At 32.2% G+C, this 24,935-nt stretch overlaps 1 protein-coding gene across 1 annotated transcript in view; it reads left to right on the top strand.

The window, feature by feature from the left end:
• Window positions 1-24,935, top strand: part of LOC118199015 (uncharacterized) — a 321,168-nt gene that overhangs the window by 69,936 nt on the left and 226,297 nt on the right. The window contains exon 2 of the mRNA XM_085807260.1: window positions 8,576-8,820. Within this exon, the coding sequence (XP_085663386.1) occupies window positions 8,587-8,820 (234 nt within the window). The 5' untranslated portion in view covers window positions 8,576-8,586. The remainder of the gene's footprint in view (window positions 1-8,575; window positions 8,821-24,935) is intronic.

Here is a 24,935-nt window from a genome sequence, read left to right as displayed (position 1 = left end):
ATAGCATAGAATTCAATGTATGAGAATTAAAAGCAAGGTTATCTTTTAGGACATTTATTTGATACTTTTATCTATTTTTATTGAATGTGAGGACTACTTAATGTTTCATTTCTGGAAGTTAGTATTTCTGATATAATAATTTCTAAAGTATTTAGTATCAAACTTAAATTTAATACTTAAAATTGAAAATACACGCGTTTTATGCTTTTCAAAATATTTGTAATTCCTTGAACTTTAAAAAATAGCAAAAGAAAATACACGTTAAATAATGTTGAATAAATGCAGTAAATATTAACTCAGTTGCTGCGCAAAATCTCTATAAATCATTCTAAATATAATGAATGCGCAACATTAATAGAATCGTAACTAACTCAGTATCAGATAATAGAATTGAATAATAGAAAATAACTCAGTATTTTAATATCTATAATAATGCCGCCCAGATGGTATAATGGAAGACGAATGCAATACAAAAGGACCCGGGTTCAAATCCCGTAGATGGCATGCTTGTATTTGTCCGTCCCGTCATAGGAGGCAAAGATGGCCCACCTATTGGGTGCCCCCATAATAAAGTGACCATCGCTTCTGGTCTTCGGTTTGGTCCCACCATTGGGAAAATATATATATATATATATATATTGTTTCAATAGAATAAATAGTAAAGTTGAATTAAATTAAAATTAAATTGAAATAAATTAAATTAAATCAAGTTAAATCAAATTAAATCAAGTTAAATCAAATTAAAATTTACATATGCTCTCAGAATTTAAATGATATTGTAAATTAGTTCGCAGCAATAATTAATCATTATTCGTATGCAATTAAAATTTCATAATTTAAAATTTAACTTTTAATTTGCTTTATACGAATAGAGAATGTTTGTTAAATATATATATATATATATAGTAAGTAAGTACAGTAACCTTAGTAAACTTTAAGGAGTAGGAGCTATAGCAGGTTTAAAACCAAGTACTTTATGTAAAGAATGAATACAAATATATCGAAAAAATTAATACAAAGAATATAGTAAAGCCATGAGTCTTTTGAAGAATTTGCTATCTTCAGTGAGTTGAACAGACGATTCTGCGACTGAACATTCATAACGGAAATAGAATTATCTCACTGGTAATGTATAATACAAAAAAGGTCTCGAAGACAAAGAATTTGTGTGTAAGCAAGAGTGTATTTTAAAGATAGCTTTTAGGTAAATAATGATCAATAAACACATAATAACCACTAGATACATAGTAAATGAGATCAATAGATGCATAACAATCTAAAACAAGATTCTTAATGTGTGTATAAAGTTTAAGAAACCGTGTTTGTTCATCTTTTCAAATACGAGCGAAATAAAATCTGAAAAGCTATTGCTTAACTTTATCACGTAATTATTTACTTACCTAATGCGGCAAACGAGTTTCTTTATTTAATGAAAAGGAAAATGAACTTCATTTAGTATTTATGACAGGCAGAACGTAACAGCTGCCTGTTTCCTGTGCCATTATCATTAGACAACTGCATTCAATTACCTTGAAATCAACGACATGCTGAAAGTGGGTGACATAGAGACTGACTGGTGCAGCTTCTGCGTTTAATAATTCATTGTAACATCAGTGTTAAAAGGAATTATTTAATGTGAAACTGATATACTTATTGCCAAATAAATGCTTTTTAAACGTTTAAATACCCACAAAGATATACAACATACATTGCATATGTTATATGTTTAAATATACTGCATATCGTACTAAATTGCATTAGATGAATACTATGTATGTGTATTTATATGGCCTTGCAAATGTTACAGTTGCTTTGCGAAGTAACATACTAATAAGTTGCACAACGTAAAGAAGTCTAAGTAAATGATATTGCAATGTAAAGTAAGCTTAGGATAAATGCTTATGGATATATTTTCATATTAAGAAACTTAGCATTAGTGTATCACGTAAAATATGCGGAATTTAAATTTTAATATATGTTCACATCTAATAAAACTGTTTAAAATTGAAATTAATTAAGAAGTCACTCCAAGTTTATTTGCAGACTCGCTATCCAATTACGTATTTAACACTAGAGTTTTGCGGTCTAAGGCCTTAACAAGCCTTAGACTACAAAATGTGTCTTCATGATGTCTTTATAAAGTGTTTAAATTTATCATGTCATCAGTGTCAATCAAAAATGTCTTCACGATGTCTTTAAATTTATCAATACGCCGTATTTAAACCTGTTGGAAAAAAGTTGGAAATATACTACTGTTCTGTGAAAACAGAAGAAAGCATACATCACTTTTGCAGGATGTATGAGCAATGTAGAACAAATGATTATCATTTCAAAACCATATGCATTATATATGTTTACATTAGTTAGAATTCTATATATCCCTCACTCACGAGATACTCGTCACGTGATGGTATTGGTTTAAGCAAAGTTTTAACCGTGTCCCGTGAAATAGCTATCAAAGTTACATTAATCCATGTCCAAAGTTGCTGTAGATTTGCTAGAGGACTGTTGTAACACATCACGACTTTTCTCACACTTTTTCGATGGAGAATAAATCAGGTGATCTAGGCGATTAATTAAAGAGTGGGATATTGTTAACTTTAAAGAAGATTCTGAATGTTGTTACAGTATGAGGAGTGGTATTCTCCTGCTTGAAAAATTACACTAAAGATACGTAGAAATGCGTCTTTTTAGTGTAATTGTTCAGCAGTATGGAAGTGAGACTAATCGTATAAAGTCCCTGAGGCACTGAACGCTGATTATGGTGATTTGAATTCTTACGAGCTATGATCTGCTCTTAAATTAAATAGCACTGCGTGCATGAATTTCTTTTTTAGCGCGTTATGGTAGGCACGATTATATTCTTTTCCGAGTCTTTCATTCCGTCGTCGACTGTCACATATAGAATCATCCTTTTATATCTATCCAGATTTTGTGTAACTTTCACCTAATGAAACCGTGATTCCCCTCAGAAAAAATGACGTTGACTCATCCTGCCACACACGACTTCGCTGCTTCATTACAGTCTGCCACTACGTTGCTGAAATATCAAATGCATTCTATGAAGTGACGCCTGCTTAATCCATAGCATTATAAACGATGGTATACTATAACACTCTACACTGACGATTGTGCTACCATTTGCCAGTGTTATTCGGATCCTGTAGATAACACAGTACTGTTAGCCAAAAATATCCTGAGACGTGGTCTCTGGGTGTTGTCTACGTAACGTGTCTAGAATCTTTTCTCCATGTCTACGACTTTCTGCAAACGAGTAGCTGCATTCCTTTCGATCCAGGGAAATGATCCCCACCTCATTCGCCTGACGTATCCCGAGAAGAAGCATTAAATTCTGTTATTCAGTAATGCGTTCTCCGTCGAAGTCGCTAATGTGATTTAATGGTTGTTTTTCCTCATTGCTGAGCAAGGATTAAAATTCCTATTAACGGATTAAAATTGAGCAAATTAAATTGGATTGAGCAAGGGTTAAACTTCCAGTAACGACAGGCTAATGTAAGAATGAATGCAATTTACACAGCCACACATTTGAACTTTCATAGCTCCAGAATTTATAGAGCAACGAGACTGAGATGCTTGTATTTGTTCTGCATTGATTACTTTACATAAACTTAAAAATAAAAGTTATACCTTGATTCCTTATAAGCGCTCTGTTCATTCAGGATCAGTAGTGTTTGACTTTTCTCTGAATATCCTTTTGCATTCTTAATAATTACCTTTTTCAAACATTTTCAACGTTTTTCAAAAAACATATTTACTGATCTTTCTCCTCTCGTTGGTCGTCACTAGCAAATGGCCATTTAAGGCGAGGTTTTGAAAGTTTTAGATTTCGGCATTAGGCATTTTCCTTGCTGACGTTAAATCGCACCATTAAAAGTCTGAGTCAGCGTTTAGTTAAGTTAAGTTGTGTAGTCTTTAGCTAAAAATCTATTTAAATTTGCAAATTCAATTTTCTGTTATTTAATACCTTCAAGTGGCGGAGTTTAATTTGTAAGCACAAATTATGAAATTGCGAAATTCAAGATTTAAATAAAAGTATTCTTTATACCTTTTTTAGAACTTTGCAGTATATGCATAAACGAAGCGATAACTTGCTTGGTAGGGTCTAAATGACTTGAGGTTAGATTTATTCAGGCTGATACTTTAAAACGGTTTGAAAATATTATATGGTAAACCTGAATCAAACTAATGACGTTAGGAAATTGGCAACCTCTCTTTGGAGTAGGTTCTGGCAACCATTGTTCCATATAATGTGTACAAGACAACAACAACGAAGAGCCAGAAAGAAGAGAAAGCTTAAAATTGTAATTGTCTTGTTTTATACTATTTTCCGATTTCTAGTATTGGATTGAATTTTTAGAAGAAAAAGATGCCTCTTATAGAAAGAAATAAACACAACGCTTTCTTTCTAACTGCACTGAAACTGTTCTCCAAATCCCTCTTTAAACATGACGCATACTTAATTAAATCCGGAAGAGAGAGAGAGAGGATTTCCATTTAAAATTACGAGTCTAATAAACAAAAACCTTATAAATAGTCAATAAAATGAATTAAAATGGGCTAAAAAACGCGACAGATTTGATCAGTAAGGGATTTATGACCGTTCCTATTCAAGAAGTTACTTTATATTCTACTTTACTTTAGGAGATTTACGTCTATCTTATACTAACTACAAGATAGATTTAAAATGAGGTAAAAAAGCAACTTTAGTTTGGTGTAGATTTTGAATAAAACTTTATCGATTTCCAAAGCGATCAGATATAGCTCCATATTCTTCAGTAGTGGCACATTTTTTTATCCTCTTGAAGAAGATAGAGCGAAAGAAGATCGATCTACATCTGATAACCCTCGAAATCGATAGAGCTTTATTCAAAATCTAAATCGATAGAGTTTTATTCAAAATCTTTGCCAAGATGATATTTTTGTAAAAGAATATATTTTATCAATAATAGGTTCCTTCAGATTTGATAGAAATATATTTTATAAGTTTTTTTTCAGTATTTCTATGACAAAGGAGACTTTATTTCTTTCTTTCCTACGGCGGCGGGGTAGCCGATCCACTGGGGCTGTTTGCTTATTGGCCAAGCGGCATCGCTGACAGAATTAAAACTTTGCCACAAAAGATCCTAAGGGGGAAGTAAATTGTTGTTTCAGTCATTTCCAAAGTGTTTGGTATGTTTTGTGCAAGACGAGTGCTAAGGCATGCAAAAAAGAGTGCTGGTGCAGTGCGGGTGAGGAAAACATTTTAGTTTCTACGGTGAACAGAGATAGAGATGGATAGATACAACTTAAATGCTGCTAATGGATTTCCAAAACGTGAAAAATTAATGAGTTTTGTAGATAATTATAATACAGGTAAAGGTGTGACTTGAGTTACATAGAAATATTTGGTACAAGCAACTATATAATACAATTGAGTGTGACATTAAACATTTAATAGAGTTACCGATACAAAAAGATATAATACATTAATTATTCAGAGTTAAAATTAGAGTACATGACATTAATTAAAAATTAATTTATATATATATACATGCATGCAAACACATACACACACTAAAAAATTAAAAACTCGTAAAAAAGAAATAAAAATAAATAGAAAAGAACATAAAAATGTTAGCTTACATAAAATGCATTAAACGCAAGGACAGAATATATAGGGGCTGTGTTGGCGATAAGAATGGCAGTTGAAAGTTACTCCAGTCTGTTTGAGATATTATGCACGAAGTTGAATCAATCGTGCATGTGTTTCAAAGCATAGTGATGTTTTGCAGTAACATCAGCCCATGCACGGATATGATCCTCTGCTGGCATTATAAGGTGATATTCAGCAGTCTCTCTGCAAGTGAACACATAGTGATCCGAACCTCCTGCCACCTGGTCAATCATGGAATATCATCCTTTAGCAACTCTTAACTTAATCCAAAAGCTTCAGAAATATGTAAAGATCCTTAGATTGTTTTAATCTGTATTAATAATTGCAACAGTCAGATCCATAAATGCATCTTAGACAAATTCCAAGTGATAAGTCATGACGGCAGTTATTCTTTTAGTATCATTATTTCAAGGAGGTACAAGCTTCTGAACAGGCTGATTGCAAATTAAATAAAGTGGAGAAGAAAATGTGTAAAATTTATGAATAAGTTATGGCAAACTATGAGGTCTCCCCCAATCAACGAGCATTTACTAGATATGCATAAAATGGATAGTCAACTCTTTGAGTAGATCAATAATAGAGTGAACATCTGTTAAGAAGGAGCTTTTTAGATTTGAATTCTAACTGAAAAACCGAACATTTGCTATGGTGAACAACTCAGGAAAACCGTTCAAGGGAGTAGACCATTTACTCGTAGTTGATGGTATAAAGTATGGCTTATTAAATCCCAAGTACTAAATAGAGTGTGTGAGGATGCCGTCAAATGACAAATGTTAAAAGCAGCTATCAGAAGACATTAGCGATCATCTTCGGTGGACCAGCGGTCCCTTCTGATTTGATTGAAGTATATTTTATGTGTTTTTTAGTATTTCAACATAAAACACATATTGCAGAATGTATCTTTCACAGAGATACATTCTGCAACTTAGATCGTCATTCCTATTTTTCCCCTTGGTTACCAACATTCATACGAAGATGTGAGGGTAATACATGTTTTTATAAAATATAAAACTTCTGTTTAAAATTCCTGACACAAAGAGACTGAAAATATCAATCGTCGCTCTGAATGCAAAGTTGCCGCTGCGTTATCTCAGAATGAATTTTGAACACTGTGACTCTAACGTTAAAATGGAAGAACATGAACCTGTGAATACTTGTAAATATAAAGGGGATTTCGAATATAACCCTCCTTTTTTCTCTGAATCGAATGTTTTAGGTCTAGCAAATACCTGCCTAATGAATTTATACCATTTACTTATGATCGAATCTATCTTTTGCATAGATTATTGCGGGTTTTATTTTTATAATAAAGGAACGATATTTGTAGTTATTATGGCTTTTAGCTATGAAAGAGTTAAATATAAGCACATCAATTCGAGTGCTGAATAAAATTGCAGAACTAAATGAAAAAATTATGAGTGCTGTTCTAGCTGCACACGCATGCGATGGAGCTTGCTTTTAAAATGGGGTGTAGATGGTAGAGAGATCCCTAGAGTGGTATCTCTGATTATGATAGTTGTTATTCATCAGTTATCACTGCTTTTTATGTAATGAGATATTTTATATATATTATAAGGTGTTTCTCCTTCCTTCTTAGCATGCCTTCATGGTGTAGTGGGCAGCACACTCAGCGCGTAATTGAGAGATCCGCGGTTCGATTTCCGGCGAAGACGTTGCTAATTTTTCAACTTGCCTGCTTCCAAAAATACCTAATGTCTCTGCAATATCCTTCCATGCGCTTTCATCGAATTATTTTTTATATGTAGAGTTTAAATTCTTTCATCGAATTATTTTTTATATGTAGAGTTTAAATTCTTTCATTGAATTATTTTTTATATGTAGAGTTTGAGCTGCTTTGGGAGCATAAACAAGATCCAAACTTTTAACAGACGTAGAGTGAATTATGCTGTTACTGAAGTAACAACAGAGACTTGAAAAGTTTGAAACAACACTTTTATTTAAACAGAACATGAACACAAGCGCACTTCTCGTGCTTGACAAGATCAACCACCACTTGTGGCGATGTAACTTAAAGTAACAGGCGAATTCAAATTTAAAACTTAACTTAGTTGTCAAAGACCACACAATTTAATTTAAATTTGAGTTGGCTAAGAAACTCTCACCGGCGTAGCAATTTAAATGACGGCAGGTATAACGCAAAACTGAATAATTAAAATCTTATTAAAGCTAGCAAATCTTAGTAACGTGGCCTTGAGAAGCAGAAACACGCTCTGTATTACAATCCAAAAACCTCAGCTTAAATATTCTATAATTCATTTAAGTTTCTGGTGCTGAAATTACAAATAACTGGTTAATTTAAATAAAAACCGCGCAATTGTTTTAGTAAATAAAGCTAAACACTTTACCTTATGCACTGAAATTTCACGTAATTTGGAAACGCATTCGATATAACTGATTTTCCGCAGTAATAATCACACTTTCGCCAACAATGCGTTGGGTTTACCACAAATTGCTTCTTATAAAGTAAACTTTCGCTTCTTTCATTAAAAGTAAGACTATTTGTTTTACATTTTATTATTTCTAAGAATTCTTTCAGAAAATTAAAAGAAATAAAATTACAATATTTATCACCCACAATAGACACTACTTTATAAAATTTTACAGTTCTTTGATTGCAAAGAAAAATGTTTCCTTAGTTCAAATAGCGATGAATTTGAAATTTATAGCAAATGCAAAGCGATTCATTGTTGTGGCATGAAAATATTAAGTGTTTATTCAAAGACTTAGTTACGGGACATGAAAACCATTTTGTTGTCAAAATATAGTAAAATTGTTTAGCATTTACAAATAAGTTAGATTATCTATATATAAATATTGCTACATTTAATTTAATTATTAAAACTACACTCTTAATTTAATTTATAAAATTTCTTAATTTAGATTGCGCCAGTATGACCGCGACATCAACAGCAGCCAGCAGCCTTCCACCTGTTCGGACATCCTGCCACGTGCCACTTTCACTCATGACATCAATCAGTGAAGAGACAATCGCCCTGTGGTTGAAATTAGGAGCTTTAGAGAAACTTGAACAGGCTGTGCTTGATGGATATGGTGACCAGCTGTGTGGTAAAACATCAAGAATCCCTCAAGTTAATAAATTTCTTAAACAAGTTCCTCTCTTCCAGGTACTTTTTAAGTTATTATAAAATATTAATTGCTTTGCTTTTGTGACTGTAGTGCACTATCGTAAAATAATTTTGTGACATAACCAGTAAAAATTAAGGACTTTTGCTGTTTTATATAAATTTCTTACAGGAATAGAAATCATCATTTTATCTCCTTAGCTTGAAATATGGTTTGTATATTTACGTTCACATAAAGAAACAGAAAGTAGTGCTTACCCACATAGCACAAAAACATCCTTGGGATATCCTGGAATATGTGCTCGCGGAATATGTGCACATCCTCAGGACATCCCGGAATATCCTTCGAGCCTCCTAAACACCTCCCCGCGAGTCTTTAATGTCACATCCCAGTATATCCTCAGGACATCCTAAGTCCCATCGACAGCGTATGGGATGTTATCAGGATTTGAAATACTAGTTACAATATCCCTTTAGCCTCTTAAATAAATCTCAACTCAGTGAAAGTATGTGAAGGTGTTGTGATGATCTAGAACCTACTTATTTTGCATAGGTAGTCTCAGATCCTTCTCCTATGGTTGCTATGGAAAAATCAGAAATGTTGAGAATATTTATACAATTTATTTTGTTTTTTAAATCTAAATTTGTGAATATATTAAAACTGAGCAAGGAACTTAAAATGAATTATTAATACAAAATATTATAACAGAAAATTTGCTTTTATTTTTAAGAGATTAAAAATCTTTCGATCATTTTTAAACATCCAATAGCCCCAAACTGAAGTATTCATAACTAAATTATTTTACAAAATCAGTTTCTAATTTCAATTAATTTGTATTAAAAATTCAATAATAAAATTTGCCATTTAATAATCTTTACAGATTAAATGAATCACCTTACTTTAAAATATGTAAAGAATTTTTAGTGTTTCGATGAGACTGTTGGGAAATTGTTAAAAGGAATAAATTGTATTTTTAAAATTAAATCAATTCCTAGCCACAGAATAAATAAACATGCTTTCGTAACATGAAAATGCTGCAGCGTTTTCATATACTTAATATTTAGTTGTAAAAATTGTGTTCTTGACATTATGTTAACAATTCTTTACATCATTCAAAAGGTAACTCAAGAAGCTCTTCTAAAATTCTATCTTTCTGCTCACACAATTAAAAAAAATCTGAAAGTCCTCAGATTTTAGCAGTTACCAAAAGGGCTTAAATTTTGATATGGTTTATCAGTGCAGGTTATCAATACAGATGGGGCAGTGGAAATAACAAAACATTTTATAAGATACTAACACCAGAAAGTTATATATCTTCTATGTATTTGAAAAGTAAAGAAATATATCAGGTAATTAGATAATAATATTAAATGTTTTCAATTAGATATATCATGAATTAAATGTATTTTAAATCAATCAGTTTAAAAAGTAAAAAAAAATATATTGTTAAGAACTGTGTGCACTGCTTTTAAATAGCTTGGATTGTTAATAAATAACAGATTAGATTTTAAAGGTAAATATGTTAAATTTTGCCAAATGGCAAGACTTGAAAAGCGAAACAAGTTTACAGTTAACGATAGGAAGTCACATTTCGAGAATAATAGCCTTTTGGATTAAAAAAAAAGTGCTGAAAATAATTTGCACTGGTTCATTGGTATTAGGTTATGCAAAATTCAGTAAAATGAAATTTACCAGTTGAAATCAGCCCCAAATTAAACTTTGTAAATTCTAGCACATGTTAAAGGTTATCTCATCCAGAATTTTATTACTAATAGTTCATTTAAGAGCAAAATAAAACAGTAATTGTCATTTATATGACAATCAATATAAAAAATTAAATCTGCATTTTACGCAACACAGAAAAATTCCAAAAGAAGATCTATTGTTTACCATGAAATTAAGGCATTTTATTCTGCAATCAACTCTACCAATTATTAATAATTCTAAGTATATTCAGTTTACTTTTTCTGCAAAATATATGCTGTGTAAAAATTTCCATAAATGTATTAATTCATTTCATTTTGAGGTGAGCTGTTATTCAACTCTCAATGTCAACGAGAATGTTTAGTTCATTTTATATTCGGTCAAAAAAAAAAAAAAAAAAAAAAAAAAAAAAAAAAAAAAATCAAAATACGTGGATTTATGCACGTGTTTATACGTGTATTTATGAACGAGAATGTTTAGTTCCTTTTTTATTCAGTTTCAAAAGGGAAATCAAAATACGTGGATTTATGTACGTGTTATAAATACGTGTATTTATGAATCAAAATACACGAGAAATCACAGTGAGAAAAGCACTGCTACCTTAATCTGTGACTATATATAAAAAATACAGTGAATTATAGTTAACAAATAGTGAAAATATTTATATTTATGAAATATTTCATATATAACATTTTCAGTTTCGCATATTTGGCAGTTTGAGAATTTTCTACGTATACTAATTTTTTTAAATGTCTGAAAATTTTTGTATTTTTAAGGAAAGTTTATTCTTTCACCTTTAGTATATAAGTATTGATAATTTACCAGACAAAATTATTTAATGTGGAATACAGAAAAATATCGAACCACTTACCTTTGTGACTTCATCTGCAGAGAAACTAAAAAAGTAGTTCAGCTAAATCTGTTATAATTAAATATTTATAATAATACTAAATCCTGCAATAACTATTATATGACAAATTTTTGTAAACCTATTTATTTGTATGAAAAATAAGCACATTCAGAAATTTATGGCACTATATTATGATTAACAGAGGAAAAACACTTTTCAAAATTCAAAATAGTTTTTATTAATCCAATTTATCATATTTTCTTTAAATTCCTGAAAACTAATCTTATCTCTATGTAAAAGAGGAATATGTATTCTTATGTATATAAGAACTCTTGATAAACTGCATCTCTACAATTGTCTTTTACAGCACCTAAAATAAAAAACCCCTCACAATTACTATATGTGAATATAATTCATAATTAAATTTAAACAAATGACTATTAGAATGCAAATTAAAGGAAGCATTCAAAATATTTTAACATTTATTACCAATAAACAGAGTATGAATTATTTGATTATTCGATTATAGTAAAATAAACAGGGGGGATGCCTTTTAATATTTTTTATGTTAGAAACTAAACTCAAACTACCAGCTGAACATATGCATATGAGCAGTTTTATCAATAAGCTACTGGTAGGTAACCTGGATACCGAATCAACATATAAAGATTATGCGAAAATGCACTTGCAACTTTTAAAACCTGAAAAACGCACATGTGCGATGTTATCGTCATGCGATGTTTTGTCGGTACTTTACGTTTTACCACGATATTTTCGAAGACGAAGTTTTTGAATGTCTTTATTTTCAAACACGATATTTCGTACGACGATGCTTTAGAACTGTAGTGTTTTCTTTTTGTTTTCTTTTCTCCCACAATGTTTTGTACTACGGGGTTTTCGACTTGCGTTATTTTCTCCGCGACGTTTTTGCCCGCGATGTTTTCGGCGGTCACCGCAAAAAAAACTAGAATAAGCCATTCTGTTGCTGCACGAAGGCTAAACAAGCTTGGTCGTTATACAAGAAAACCAATCGTTTTTGTTTCACTAACTTCATCTTCCAAAAAGTCTCGTTTAAGATGGTGCCCTCATCGTATTTAATGGAGCTATGAGAAACAGGACCACACGCAGCTTAGTGACGAGTCCACATATAGTCTGAACTGGGATTCTAGATGTGTTCTACCCTGGGCGAAGAGAGGAACACGTGTCTTAACTTCCTTGTTTACTATATACCCTGTTTCCACGCAGAAGGTGCCATGGTTTAGGGTAGAATGATAAAAAATAACCGCATCTCTGTTAACGGTCACAAATATGTGGGCGAGATCTTGGAATCATAATTCCTATTTTTAAATTGAGATAATACTCCAGAAATACTTGAAACACTAGTTTCTTTAACACAGACTCAAGCCCAAGAGACTTATTTTAAGACTTCCAAAAATTAACCACACTCAGTTTAAAAAGTTGACTAACTATAATTAACTTTACTTTGTAGAGACATTTAGTTATTTCGAAGCAGGAGACTTGAAAAATAAGCAATGCCTGCCCCGGGAATCGAGCCATGGACCCGTCGAATACGCGTCGAGCATGCTAACCACTGCACCACAAAGGCATGCTAAGAAGGCTGGAGAAACACCTTATATACTCCCCCATTTAAAGGGCGACTGGGGTTTAAGGGGACCCAATCGCCAAGTCCTGGTGGTGAAGAATCATCATTCACCACCTTCGCCACTGTTCGGGCGTCACTGTAGAGACATTAGGGTATTTCGAAGCAGGAAGACGTGAAAAAATAACCAATGCCCTAGCCGGGGCTTGAATCTCAGACCTCTCGAATACGCGTCTAGCGTGCTGACTACTACACCACGAAGGCGTGTTAAGAAGACGGGAGAAATACCCTATTAAAATAAATACTAGCAAGCATACAAGCTGATTAAACCCTTAATTCATATTACTAAAAAGGTGTATAGCTGGAATTTAGAATACGGTTTGAGTAATTAGATTAATTAAGCTACACAACATAATCAACAGTTAGGTATTTCGTAGAAACAAAAGTAACTGTCAAAATCTCGGTTTCGTAACAGTAGAATTAGTAAAGTGTAGAAACTCACTAAAACTGAAATCTTTTGTAGCTTTTTTAAATTAAAAAAAAAAAAATCGTAAAAAGAACAATTATTCAAGCTTTTTGTATCACAAATGAATAGACTTAAAAAAAAATTTAATATTATTATTTGCCCCCCCCTCCCATGGGACTAAATTTGCACCTTTTATTTCCGCGGCTCGTTAGCAATGCCTTGCACTTTGCAATCTGAGATCTCGTATTTCTAATAACTTTTGTGATTCAAAATACTCCTGCTGTTATATTATATGTTATTTTTATTGATTTTAAATTTTAACGCAAACAAGAGATTAAATTGTATAGGAGTTTTTATTAAGTCGTTGCATCCTGCCACTCTTCAGTGGGTTACCATTTTTGCCATGCCATGATTTTATTAGTATAAAATTCACTACAATACACTTCAAAACAATACAATACACAATAAAGAGACAGTGATACACTACGTCGTAAATCAATAATCACTCATTCACTCAGTGATGTAATCAACGTTTTTGTCAATGACCGCCTGCCAGCGTTCAGGTAGGAGTTCAATGCCTCTCCTGGAGAACTGTTGTGGTTTCGAGTTGAAGAAGTCTATTAGCCAGCTGAAGAGAGAAGAAAAGCTTCTTCATGAAACTCTTGTTCCTGAATGTTGTTAAAAAGAGACTGGAAAAGACAGTATTCAGAAGGGGGTGATAAATGCGTTTGAAGTGTTTATTTTTCTCTTCTTAACACTCATATGGATAAGCCTTGAAAATGGTCGAAACAAGCTGTTAACAACATACGATCTACTATTGGCAGAAGTTATTCTCCAAACTGATAAAAAAACAATTGAATAACGAAAAACAAAGGTTTCACTATTCCGTGTTGCAAAGCAATGAAGAAATGCACGGACTTATGCACGAACTCAACAGATTCTGGTAAAGTAATTCAAGGGTATTTGCTTACGGAACAGGATGCTTTCGTAGAAAACTTTCTAAGAGAAATTAGACAGCGTTCGAATTACATTGGGTAAACAATGAAACCGCTCATGTAAGCAATTCATTCGACGAGCTTTGAACCCAGATCAAAGTACCACTTTTTAACGGTCTTAACCATTCAACCGTTGGTAGGCCTACACAAACGGGGATGCTGAACTCTGTTGATTGGCTATCCATAGGCTTCATTGGGATAAATATAATATGACACTTCTTTAAAATTTAATTTAATGTATTATATGACAAATATAATATTAAGAAGAAAAAATTGTATTGCTTGACTACAATATTCATTTTTCTACCATGCTTTAAAAATTTAAAAAATGTAGTAATACTGAAATACTGATAAGAGTATAAATACTTCCCAACTAATATCGAAAATGATTGCTGAAATTCAGTTTCGATTGCTTTCAAATTTGTAAAATTTTATATTTATTCTGGAAATGCATTAAATATTTCGGTTGTTTCAAATATTATAGATCTGTGAATTGTTTTACATCAAACGTAATAAAACAGCTCTTCGGGGTTTTAGTGACTCAGCTGCTCAAATATTGGTGCATTTCAAAGTGTAAAATAAAAGTCTCCATGTCGATGTTACGGAAATATTTGGAATGATAGATTTCGTTCTTTTTAATTCCTACTAAGTGATTGTTATGAATTCAACAATGAGACTGAATAGAAAATTTTCTAATGATGACTGTGTAACATATTTCTTTCCTAATACTTGTTCGAGTTTAGAAATGAAGTTTTAATGAAAAAAGCAAATTTAGAACGAAGTATATAAAAAGAAGGTTCTTGGACTTGGGGTTGGAACTTTTGGATTGCCTGACCGATGAGCATTTTTTAGCACAACTATCAGACAATCCATTAAAGCAAAAGAGTACATTGGAAAAATGAAATTTTTTTATGTTTTTTTCTCCACATGAAATGTACCATGGAGGCCAGATAGCCTACGGTCGACTATACTTCGTTCGGTGATAAAGTACCGTCCAGTGTTTTAGTTTCAGAGCCAGTTATCGAGAAGAAGATGAATTTTGGGGTGAGGTATCGTAAAAAACAGACCATATTACAGTTACCTTTTCTATATTACAACACTAAAATTTCGGCTTGCTAAGTAAATGAATACGCTGCTCATTACAAGAGCGTGCGGTAGGAAGATTTAATTCTTTACAAAGTAACTGGATGCCAGGTCCAGTATTTACAGTATCTAAAATTTTGTTTACTTAGTTGGGGTTACGAATTTACTGTGATGATAAACCAGTGGTAAACAATTAGTAACTTAGTAACTAGGTAATTAATTAAATAATTAAAACGATCATACTGCGGTAATTACTCCAAAAATATCTAACATATGTAAGCAGATTTCAAATAAGAAATTTATTTACATATTAGCTTATTAAACCATTATTTAAGAGATATAAAGCCAACACAATATTTATTATTTCCTTTACCTGTAACATAGAGCTAAAATGTGGTAATCTAATTCTTTAATATTATTCATGCAAAATCCTTAGATAATATTTACATATCCATTCATTGTTAAATCATAAAAGATCACCGTTAAAATAAAATTATTGGAAGCAACTATTTTCGTGAAATATTATTAACTTTTACGCTGACATTTTGTTTTCAAATAAAACTCTGCTGTACTTATTATTTAATATAGTGTATAAGTAGTCGGTTGATGAAGATTCATTAGAAGCGAAAACGAAACTTAGAACTTCAGTAGCAGAAGGCTATACTGATACGCACGTCACGATTTTATTCATTTTATTGAAATTTAATTGAAACAAATTTTAAAAGCTGCTCATTCACTCAAAGCTATTGTCAGTTTTTTCACTTGATTGTTATAATCATGATTTACATTAATTTCATTGTAATAGTTGGCTTTTATTTACCCATTACCTTCTTATTTTGCCTGTACTATCCCTTCAAAAGGTTGTCGCGTTACTAATTTTATATCTACTACTTTCTTCGGCTCTTACAAGTATGCAAATTTCTTAATAGATATAAGAACATAGTTCTTGAAGTTAAGGGAGAGCTTCTGTCAGCGACAGCTGACTGAATTTCTCGCCTGAATTCTAGATTTACTTGAATTGCCTTTAGCCTTTTCATAGCCGCATTTGCTTGCATAAATTTAGGCTAAGAGACAAAACATACTGGAGGAAAACTTTGCTTGATGAATTTCATCTTCTAATATAATTCAGTTTAATGTTTGCGTTCTGCTAATCCCACAAGTAGCGTTGCTTTCTGTTATTAAACAAGTTTTGTAAGTTGTTAAGCTAAAGATCTAACGAAAAGGTTTGCTTAAACCTTCTCCCGAGTTAGTGTACTTAGCTGAAAGATACGATAAGTCGTCTGGCTGTCTTTGTTGAACCAGAATTTAACATTTAAGACAGTTAAGTTCTATACATCATAATTAATAATTCATACATTTAAATAAACAGTTTTAATAATGCATTTCAGAAACATAATAAACCTAAATTAAAGAACATTAGATTTTAGCATGTAATTGATAAACATAACATGTATTAAAACCGTTTTTTGAAATATATTTATGACCATTATTGGTATGAACATTATTTGCTATTGGATACACTTTATGGTCATATAATGGTTCTTCATTTAGAGATAACCGTGAAATGCGTTCCGGTGTGCTTGTTGAATTGATCACCACTTTCTTCTGCACGAAGGCCCGGATAGTTGTGCAACATCGCAGAAAACGATTTAAGGCGGTGCCGAAGTAACAAAATTCTAACTTTCAAAATAGCATTTCTTCTACATTTTTCCTACATAAAGGAGCCGAAGATGAGATTTTAATATTTACAATGAGTTGAAACATCAACAGCTACGACTGTTCTCTGCAAGTATCTGTTGATTGTGCATCAAATCATATTCGACTCCTCATATTAAGCAGCGTATCAGTAAAAGAATTCTCATTAGACAGTTCAATGAAGCGATTATATGAGCGACTCTTTTAATTATTCAAGCTAATATGCTGTGCGAAGAGGAACACTAAAGACCCATTATTGTAAAAAAGTCGTGTTAGTAAAGTGCATATCTCGAATTTATATACATAATATAAACAGAAATTCTAATGAATTGAAAACAGAGCTAAAATAATTATAAAATTAATCTCTTAAAATAATATTTACCTAAACCCAAATTTAAGAGCATTAGTCTGTGATGAAAATATATGTTTTTGAAGATTTAACTCTTCTTACTGTCAGTTTGGATTCGCCATCAAAAAATATGCAAAAACGTGCCCTTTAAGTCTCAAAATTTGATTTTTAGTGCATATTATCCACGGTTATGTTTGCTTATTGTAATTAGAATGCTCAATTTAAATCGGTTCTGAAGAAATTGGGGGGGGGGAATTAATATTTAATACTTGGATTAAGAATTTGTTTCCACTTTAAATCTAATATTTGGAAACCGGAAAGAATGAAGTCGAACCATCGAAACTTTCATAGTAATTGAATTTCAATTATAAGCAGCTTATCAAGTAAAACATTGGTTTACAATTTTGTTTCACTTGCTTATCCCTTGGCAGCCGATTTCAAGAAACTGTGGTTTTCATATTAGCAATGTGTTTATAATTAGTATGCAACGACTGCCTCCCCCCCCGAAAAAAAGTGACAAGTTATGAAGGCCAGTCGGATTTAGGGAGTAAGGGCGATTGGAGGGAAATGCCAAGGAAGTTGCTGCATGGCAGTGAAATATTTGAATCTAAGTAAAGCGTCGTTTTAATATCGCGTTGTAATGGGAACTGCAACATAATTTGAGGCAATGGAAGATGATAAAAACCTTACATAAAGCTGGGTAAGCTTGCTGAAATTACAATATTAAAACAAGTCTATGCAAGCGAGACTGTCGAAAGCACAAGTGTGCAGATGACGTAGGACATTCAAACAAAGAAGAGATGATGCACATGATAAACAGTGTTCCAGGCACTCAGCAACATCCAGAGTTCTAGAAATTGCAACTAAAGTAAAGTTTACTTAGATTCTGACTGGAGTTTGAGATTAATCTCAGATACAGTAGCATATATATCGCTTTCAGATGTGTATTTTATCATTATGGAAGATTTGGACATGTGAAAAGTTTGAGCGAGGCTAGTTCCCAAGGTCTTGACTGGCGAAGATCAGAAAAGGGAAATTGAAAACATAACAAAAGGGACTGGCGAACGTAAGAAAAGGTATTATGTCGATGTGTCATGAACTATCAATTCACGTGACCAGGGAGCCTTATTTTGGGACCAGGGAGCTATTGTTCCTAAGGCACAAGGTCGACCTGAACAGTCCCCGCTTTGAGACCAAAAATCTGGCGTATACCATGCAAGACAACTTAAATCAAGAAATTTTGCGCTGTTACGAACATTCACTGAATAAACTCTGTAGGGTCCTTTTTGAAAATATTGGGTACTGAAGTTTGAAAAATATTAAATGCAACAATTTTTCAAGAATTAATCTCCTTTAGGTTTAGCAGAGACCCTGCATTTGTTGGTATAACTAGGCAACGACCTATGCCTGAGTAATTAAAACCGCAGCACTGGTAGTTCGGGTTCGTGCCCCAGTAAATGGTGTATGAGCGTTCCCGTGGTTTTACCAATATGCGACGTAAATACAAGCAAGATTCTCATAGATAATCCTCTACTAAGGCACTCCTTCCTTTAGGTGGATAGCATAATTCAGATAAATAAATTTTGAAGTTAAAAAGAATGCGAAATGAGAAGGCAAACTGCTGATATGTATCATATATAAATTTGTATACGATTTTCGAAAGCGATATTGAAGTAAATACATCATATTTCGCATACAAAATGTACAATATATCAATCAGTTTATGTTTCTATACTTTAATCTTTCAAGAATTGAAAAACTTCTTTCAAAAGTTTTGAGTTACTGGTTAATTAAATTTTTGAAAAATTTATTTTAAATAACACTCATGACAAACGCTTTATATGCAGCAAAATATTTAGTGAACTAAGACTATTTTGAAAGACGCATTTCTTTATAATTAGATTCATTTAATGTAAGATTCACTCTTAAATATGGAATAGCATTCTATTTCTATGATATTTACCTTTAATAAAGTATACGAAGAAAAAGTCCTTTTCACTAATTCCCTGCTCGTAAAGGGTAACAAATTTAAGCGCCTTACTAGAAATCCCTTTTCGTATTTTCTGCTCATATCTGCCTCGAAATTAATGAGGAACTTTTCTTTGAATTTGGCTTCTAAAGTACTATCTCGTAAAAGTTCCATCGACTTCCTTGTTTTTTTTTTTTTTTTTTTTTTTTGATTGATAATCTGGAAGTAGGAAGTACATTTTCTTCAAAGGGATTTGCAGTCTGGTTTTCTCTTCTCCATGTTTTCTGAAGACCTTTTTGAAAGAGGATTTAAACTTTTTCAAATATTCAGTTATATTCTCATTCATTTCCTGGAACCCTGGAAGTTTCTTCTAGTGTTCCAAGAAATCGTTTCAAATACTTTAGTTTCGTATTATTCAATGCATAATTTCCAAAAATCTAGTTTTTTTAGTAGGAGATTCAATTTTTCTTGAACTTTGAAAAAATAATTGCAGAATTATTACTAAGTGAAAAATTTAAACTTTGTATTCCAGAAAAATTCCGGTTAATATGGACAAACGTGAATCTATAAGACTAAATATTATGAACTGAAAAATTTAACTCTTTAATAGTTAAGCGGCACATGGCATTAGAAACATTTTTCTATTAATTATAAAAGATTCCCAAATGTCTATTAAATTATTATTTGATCTAATACAAATTGAAAGCACTTTAATTTATATCAATTAGCAATCTTTGATAAAAATGAAAAATAAAGATTTAAATTATTAAAAAGTGCATTTATTGCTCTTAAATCGCTCAATACGAATGCTATGACTCTTAAAATTAGCTATGCGCAAGGAATTGTAGAAGATAGGTTTTACGTTTCTATAATAACACTTGTCAAGATGCGGGATGATAAATTCTCTGTCTAGATTCTCATCTTCTTCCGCTGTCAGTTTCAGAATCATAATCAACGATTCTAGGGATTTTATTTTGCCAGATTTTAAATACTTCCTTTGATGTATAAAAAATAACTCAAGCAAACTGGAACATCAAGGACTTCATCGAAAAGATTCTGGAAGGTAATATCTTTTGCCTGAGCATTCGGAAAAAAAAATAATAATACTTAATAAAAATAGCAGCCATAATAAAAACTTATTATGGCTGCTATTTTTATTATGGCTTAACAGCTATAATAAAAATATTTCAGAAAACAAAGTCGATTGCCGATTAAACAGTTTTCATGTTATCAAAATGTATGTTTTTTTTTTCCGAATAATTTTATGCCTTTAAATGCTAATATCTTTAAATGCTTTAAATGCTAATATCATACTTCATTATGCTTCAAATGCTGCAATCTATCCTTAAAATATTCCAGTTTTCATTCGATATGAGTATTTTATCTAAAATAAAAACAATCAGATCTTGCTTCGAAGAATGTCTCATACTGCCTCCTTCCTGAACAGATTTCTAATTACGACTACTAATTACGACTGTTGCTAGATAGATTAAACAGACCAAATATGTTTAGGAAACTGAATTGTGCTTATTACGATGAAAAATCGCGTCGTATTAATTCGCGTAACGTTTTGCGACTCAGAGGCCACACTGAAACAAATTAATCAACTAAGAATTTCATGTTTGCTATTATCTGCTGTTACTTTCCCTCCAGCTGTCAATTTAATTGTCGATACAATACACATCACTTTATATTTTTGTAACTCTTCTGTATGTCTAATTGCATCAAACTAGGTCAGATTCTGCCTTGATATTTTAATTACGTAATTATTCTTGGTTAGTAGTAAGATTATAAATTGGCTGGAAAGATTATTTTGAAACGCAATGTTCTGCAACGCACAAATTTTGTTAAAATTTTCAACATCTTTCAAAATTTTAATACCTTGATTGCGAGATTTATGTAAGCAAAAGTATCCAAGAAGCAAAAATATCAGTCTAATTCCAATAATTTAATTAAGAAAGATGCTTTAAAGTACTTATCAAAAAACCTTTTCGTACTATACTTAAACTCTACATAAATTCTAATGTATATGGCGATTATAAGACGTACTCTATAGAATGTAATTTAAATAAGATCAAAGAGAACGTCCGCATCTGACTATCACTATGCAAACTATTCAAGTCTGTAATATCCTCTGTAAGCAGGGCAGCCAACTAATAGACATGAAACAACTCTAAACATGAAAATAAAGATTTATAAAAGTTGCCAGAATATAATTACTACATCGACAGCCATTTTGACTTGAAATATTTGCAAACGTTAATGACAATAACCAAATAAAGTTAGATAATAAAACTATGTATCATATAAAATATTTTTGGAGCATTAAAAGTGTAAGAGTGGAATGAAATGCGTGCTATTATATGGATAATATGCATTTACTAACAGTAATAGATAGAAATAAAAGGGGAAATAAATATGGGGCAAGTTAAAAGTTAATAGAATAATTTATTAGTAAAATTAAAATACAAAAGTATTTCATCCTCAGCTGATTTAAAATTAACTTTATCAGGTTTACTTTCACAGTCATAACCGGATGTTTTTTATGGTTTTATTAAAAATAACCCGTGGAAGATAGTTTTAATAAAATCCATTTAACTTCTATGCACCTTTTTTAGGATATTTTATAATATATTTCACGTTAAGGGTGTTTAAAGTTTCTGATTTAATGGGAGCTTTTGCTTCTAACATGAATTAAGAAAATGTGTTTGATATCAACCCTTGCACAACACGCTAAAGGCGCATTCAACTAGTTAATTAAAAGAATAGACCAGGATAAATTTAGGAATAAAAAACTGCTAAAAAATGAGAACGAAAAGGCAAGCAAGCTAGGAAGGAGAGTGGAATCTGATCTTCGTATCCAGATACCAGTTTAAGAAATGAAGCAGCTTTATGCTAATTATTTACGATAAGCCTATACCTTTAATAATTAGTATTTAGAAATTCAAGACACAAAATATAAAATCATGCATTTAAAACAAAATATTGAAAATAGTATTACTAAACAATAGAACATTACTAGAATAATATTGCATCAAAAATTAATGTCGTATTGAACGCTTTGTGTTTATTTAATGCAGAAAAGAGTTAACTTATTCAAGACGTCACATAATATTTTTTTCCCACCGAGTCGCTCGCGCACAAGGTATGAAAAAAGTACTTCCCGCTAATGAAGCAGCAGCAATTCATCTCTCCCAGAAAGAAAATAAAATTAGCACAAGGTAAGCAACAATACTTAATTTCAGATAAGTATTGTTGCTTACCTTGTGCTAATTTTATTTTAAGTTGCTTACCTTGTGCTACTTTTATTTTAATTTACTTTAAATATTGTTGCTTACCTAACAGTCACGAAAAAGTGATTTCAGAACATTTTAAAATGAATAAAATTTGCTTACTTTTAACACAACAGTGTATGAAATGAAGAGCTATATGTACATGCTATCAACATATTTGAGACAAGGAAATGCTTCAGGCTTGCATTTTATTTCAAGCAATGTGATATCCGAAACATTCTTCGCCTTTTAGGGACCAAATGTTTTAGAGCTGAGACATCCCTCAGGTTCTAAACTTGCCACTAAATGAAAATCTAATTCTTCAAGTCTTGCGACTAAATTGTTCACCATATTTATGCGTTTATAGACTGACAAATTCATTCAGAATTTCGAAATCAGCAATTATGCAGCAATTATCTGATTTTATAGATCGCAGGTTCTGACACTGTGGATTAAATTTATAATGGCTTTTGGGAAAGCTTTAATCAGATGTACGATTTAAAATATATTTCTTCTTAGAAGCAGCTTAGATTTAATAAAAAATTCGTTTAATTGCCAAAAATATCTCTCTCTTCTTTGAGTTGGTTGTCGTGGGTGGAAAAAAAAAAGGAAAAATACACAGACACTGCTATACTCACGATACCCAACATATTTACGTAAAACTTTTGAATAAACTTTCTGAATATTTTCGCACTTCGGGTCAATGACTTCAATTTCTTCCCCAATGTCATAAAACTTAAAGTTATCAATATACCCTGCCGTGATACCAGCAGTTACTTTTTCATTTCCGTCTCTTCTCCTGCAGTCTAACATTCCTTTGAGGTTCATGACACTTGCACGCATACTGATTTGAAAGAACGGATTAATTTCTCGTATACGCTTCTTTCTTTCACGAAAGAGACTTTATTTACGAGATTTACAACAGCAATATTATGTTGTACTCTAAAAAGGCAACCTTGAACTAAAAAAGATGAACGCGAGAGCAAATTACTTGTGCACCATTCAAATGTTAGAACTAAAACTGATTCCTTTTATAATTAACTTTAGTACCTAGAAATCAATAAAGCATTTTTGTTAGAAATCACTGAGGCTGTGATAAGCCTTTTTTTCATATATAAAACATTTTTACTATCCTTTACATAGCTTTAGTGTTTCCAAGGCTAGAATCCATTTGTTGAATCTCTTATGTAACTCTTACAACTAGACACATTGCTCACTTGCCCCCCCTTGAACATCACGACTACTCACTTGAACATCACGACTGATGTTCATTGTTTTTGTTGTGACTTATCTCACTTATCTGTCAGCAACATCAGACCAAGCCTACGAAATTCATCGTGGTAAGGATTGCAAGATTGCGCCTGCGTTTCCAAGAGCCTTGAGCACCATACAGGTGACAGTACGACTTTTCTCAGTTCCGCCTCCAATTTTGATGGAGAGCATGCCGAGGGGACGGGTCCGAGGGGCTCACACCTCTCTTTCCCTACCAACAACCTCTCGAGAGGACTTTCGGCTCGCCGCATATTTAGAGTCCCCCATGCTGCACAGCCTTTTCCGGCCTTTTCCATGCCTTCCCGGGCCCTACATCCATGCCTTTTCCGGGATTCCAACTCGGGCCCTTCGGTACGGCACTCATCGTCGCTAACCACTAGCCAATCACATTTCGAATAAAGAAGATAACTCACAGACGCCTATAATTATATTTTTGGAATACAGATTTTTTTTTTGTAAATTATATAAATAATTTGGCATTAAGAGACTTATATTGATCTTGCTCGAGCTGTAAACAAAGTAATATGTCTTTTTAGAAGATTATTTATAATTTCCACTTCCCCCCCTATGTTTTATAAATGAGAAGAATGCGTAACATTCTTATCATTTCTAAAACATTCCTTCGGATTATTTCAACTTTCTCCGCGTTTATTTATAAATGCAGTTCTTTCCCGAAGCTATTATCGGTTAATCTTTGAATTATGGTAACTTGGCGATTTTTTGGCGAAAATTTGGCGACCAACCCTGCTACAGCAACTTGCTATTTTTTTCAAGGAGGTTAGAATAGAAGGAGGGAAGGTTCAACTCAATCGGCAAAGCTTGGCGGCCATCTTCCTGTTATCACCGTGACTTGTGCAAGGAAGTCTGTCATTGCAACATTTTTTCTTTTCTTTTTGAAGCA

The sequence above is a fragment of the Stegodyphus dumicola genome, chromosome X1, assembly GCF_044657685.1.
Source record: "Stegodyphus dumicola isolate Sdum_Otavi_A_Nest chromosome X1, ASM4465768v1".
NCBI lineage: Eukaryota > Metazoa > Arthropoda > Arachnida > Araneae > Eresidae > Stegodyphus > Stegodyphus dumicola.
Note: the sequence above shows the minus strand (reverse complement) of the source record. Positions and strands in the feature narration are given on the sequence as shown.